This window comes from Cupressus sempervirens, chromosome 5 (assembly GCF_028749045.1).
Source record: "Cupressus sempervirens isolate cs-2001-9-10 chromosome 5, ASM2874904v1, whole genome shotgun sequence".
NCBI lineage: Eukaryota > Viridiplantae > Streptophyta > Pinopsida > Cupressales > Cupressaceae > Cupressus > Cupressus sempervirens.
Genome location: NC_143122.1, coordinates 51,462,749 through 51,464,908, shown reverse-complemented (window position 1 = coordinate 51,464,908; position 2,160 = coordinate 51,462,749). Strand labels below are relative to the sequence as shown.

Below are 2,160 nucleotides of genomic sequence, written 5' to 3'. Positions count from 1 at the left end.
AAAAGAAAAGGATCAACAAGCAATGAAAAAACAAAAACTCGAACAAGAGAAAGCAGACAAAGAACACAAACAAGAGGGGGGGGGGGGGGGAGAGGGGGGGGGGGGGGGCGGATCAGGATGAAGAGACCAGAGGAGAGGCACAAGGGAAAGAGAGGGAGAGAAGGGGAAGATAGAGAGAGCGAAGAAGGACGGGGGGGAGTGGACGAGGGAAGAAAGACTAGCCACAACCAAGGTGGATGAGAAGGGCGAAAAGAGGAACAGAGAGACGGGAATAGAAAGCAAGGGAGACGAAAGGAGAGAAGGAAGCTCAAGCTAGGAAGAAAGGCCAAGATGCAGAGGGGGAGGGAGGGAAGACAACAAGGGGTGCCACGAGGTGCTCAAGCTCCAACCATCATCTCGGTTAAGGTTGGACGGGTTGTTATTGATTTCAATAGCCTCCTTGAGTTTCCTCTTGAAAACGTCATCTTCCTTGAAAACGTCATCTTCCTTGAACACGATTAGCATGTCCTCTAAGCAGATGTGTTGCTTGGTGGCAGAGGAGTGCTCTACTAGGGCAGATTTGATAACCCGCTCATGCTTAATGTCTGCAACATGTTCTTTGATCCTGGTGTGGAAAGAACGTCCTGTTTCGCCAATGTAAGAAGTGTCGCATGAGCACTGAATCTTATAGACACCAAATTCCAAGAAAACATCCCTAGTGTCTTTGAGAGGGGGGATGAAATTCTTCAAGGTGGTCAATGGTTTGAAAGCCACACAGACACCATGCTTGGAAAGAATCTTGGCAATTTTGTGGGAGACACCGGCCACAAAAGGAAGAGAGATAAACGAAGAAGAATTTTGGGGAGAGGAAGGGAGAAGGGAGGGGGAGCGAGAGAACGACCTAGCAAGGTTGAAAGCCCGAGATATTTGTTTGTGAGAATAACCATTCCATCTAAAGACTTGGCGAATGTGGGAGAGCTCTTGGTCTAAGTTCTCATCATCACAAATCCGAAAGGCTCTCAGGGCAAGGGTTTTGATAATGTCAGCTTTTTGGCCCAGGTTGTGGTGAGAAGCAGCTTGAAGATATCTATCAGTATGAGTGGCTTTGCGAAAAACTTTGCGACCTAAGGTGCCGTTGGGTTGCTTGATGATCAAGATATCGAGAAAAGGTAAAGTCCCATCAAATTCAACCTCTTTGGTGAAAGAAATACAGGACGCCAAGTTGTTGAGATGCGCATGAAACTCTTCAAGTTTTTCGAGGCCGTGGGGCCAACAAACGTTGGTGTCCTCCACATATCGCTTCCACCATTTAGGTTGAAGGAGGAAAGAGCGCAGAGCAATATCTTCGAAATGCTCCATATATAGGTTGGCAACAAGGGGGCAGAGGGGAGAGCCCATGGCCACGCCATCCACTTGTTCATAAATAACTCCTTGAAAGGAGAAGAAAGTGGATCGAAGGCATAACTCCACCAAAGAGGCAATCTCGGAATTAACCTTGCACTTAATAATATCAATAGCATCAAGGATGGGGACTTTGGTGAAGAGGGAAACAATGTCAAAGCTTACTAAATATCCTCATCTTCACATTTGGCATCCTTGAGGAAATCAACAAAGTGGTTAGAGTCCCTGACAAAGGAGACGACATTACCAACATGAGGGGACAAGGGTTTAGCTAAGAAAGAAGCAAGATTGTGGGTAGGGTAACCCATAGTATCCACAATGGACCTTAATGGAATGTTGGCCTTGTGAATCTTTGGGATACCATAGATACGAGGAGTTAACTCTTTGGAGGGTAAAAGATGCCTCTTGGTTGCCTCGTCAAAAGAGGAGTTGGCAATAGCCACTTTGACTTTCTTCAAGATTTTATTGCAAGGGTTGCGCGGAACAATCCTGTAGCTGCTAGAATCCAAGAGGTGGTCATTCATCTTGGTAATGTAGTCAAATTTGTTCAAGATAACAGTGGCATTGCCTTTATCAGCTCGAAAAATGATGAGGTCATGGTTGTGAATAAGTCTCTTAAAGGCGAGAAACTCAGATCGAGGGATATTGCTCGTAGGTGATTTGGCACGCCTTAAAGCAACAACATAATCCTGCCTCACCACCTCAGCAATATCGAAGGGGAAAGAGTGAACAGCATTCTCAATCTCAACAAGAAAATCTTAACAATCTTGTAGAGTTTCA

The 2,160-nt window shown here is 45.7% G+C and overlaps 1 protein-coding gene across 1 annotated transcript; it reads right to left on the bottom strand.

Annotated features, from left to right (window-relative positions):
* Window positions 1–312: 312 nt before the first annotated feature.
* On the bottom strand, window positions 313–1,377 carry LOC149554502 (uncharacterized). The gene has a single exon (XM_089828902.1). The coding sequence runs from the start codon at window positions 1,375–1,377 to the stop codon at window positions 313–315; it is 1,065 nt and encodes a 354-aa protein (XP_089685028.1).
* Window positions 1,378–2,160: the final 783 nt, after the last annotated feature.

What these genes read in the sequence shown, in the direction of transcription:
- LOC149554502 (XM_089828902.1), bottom strand. Translation starts at nt 1,377, where the DNA reads ATGGGCTCTCCCCTCTGCCCCCTTGTTGCCAACCTATATATGGAGCAT.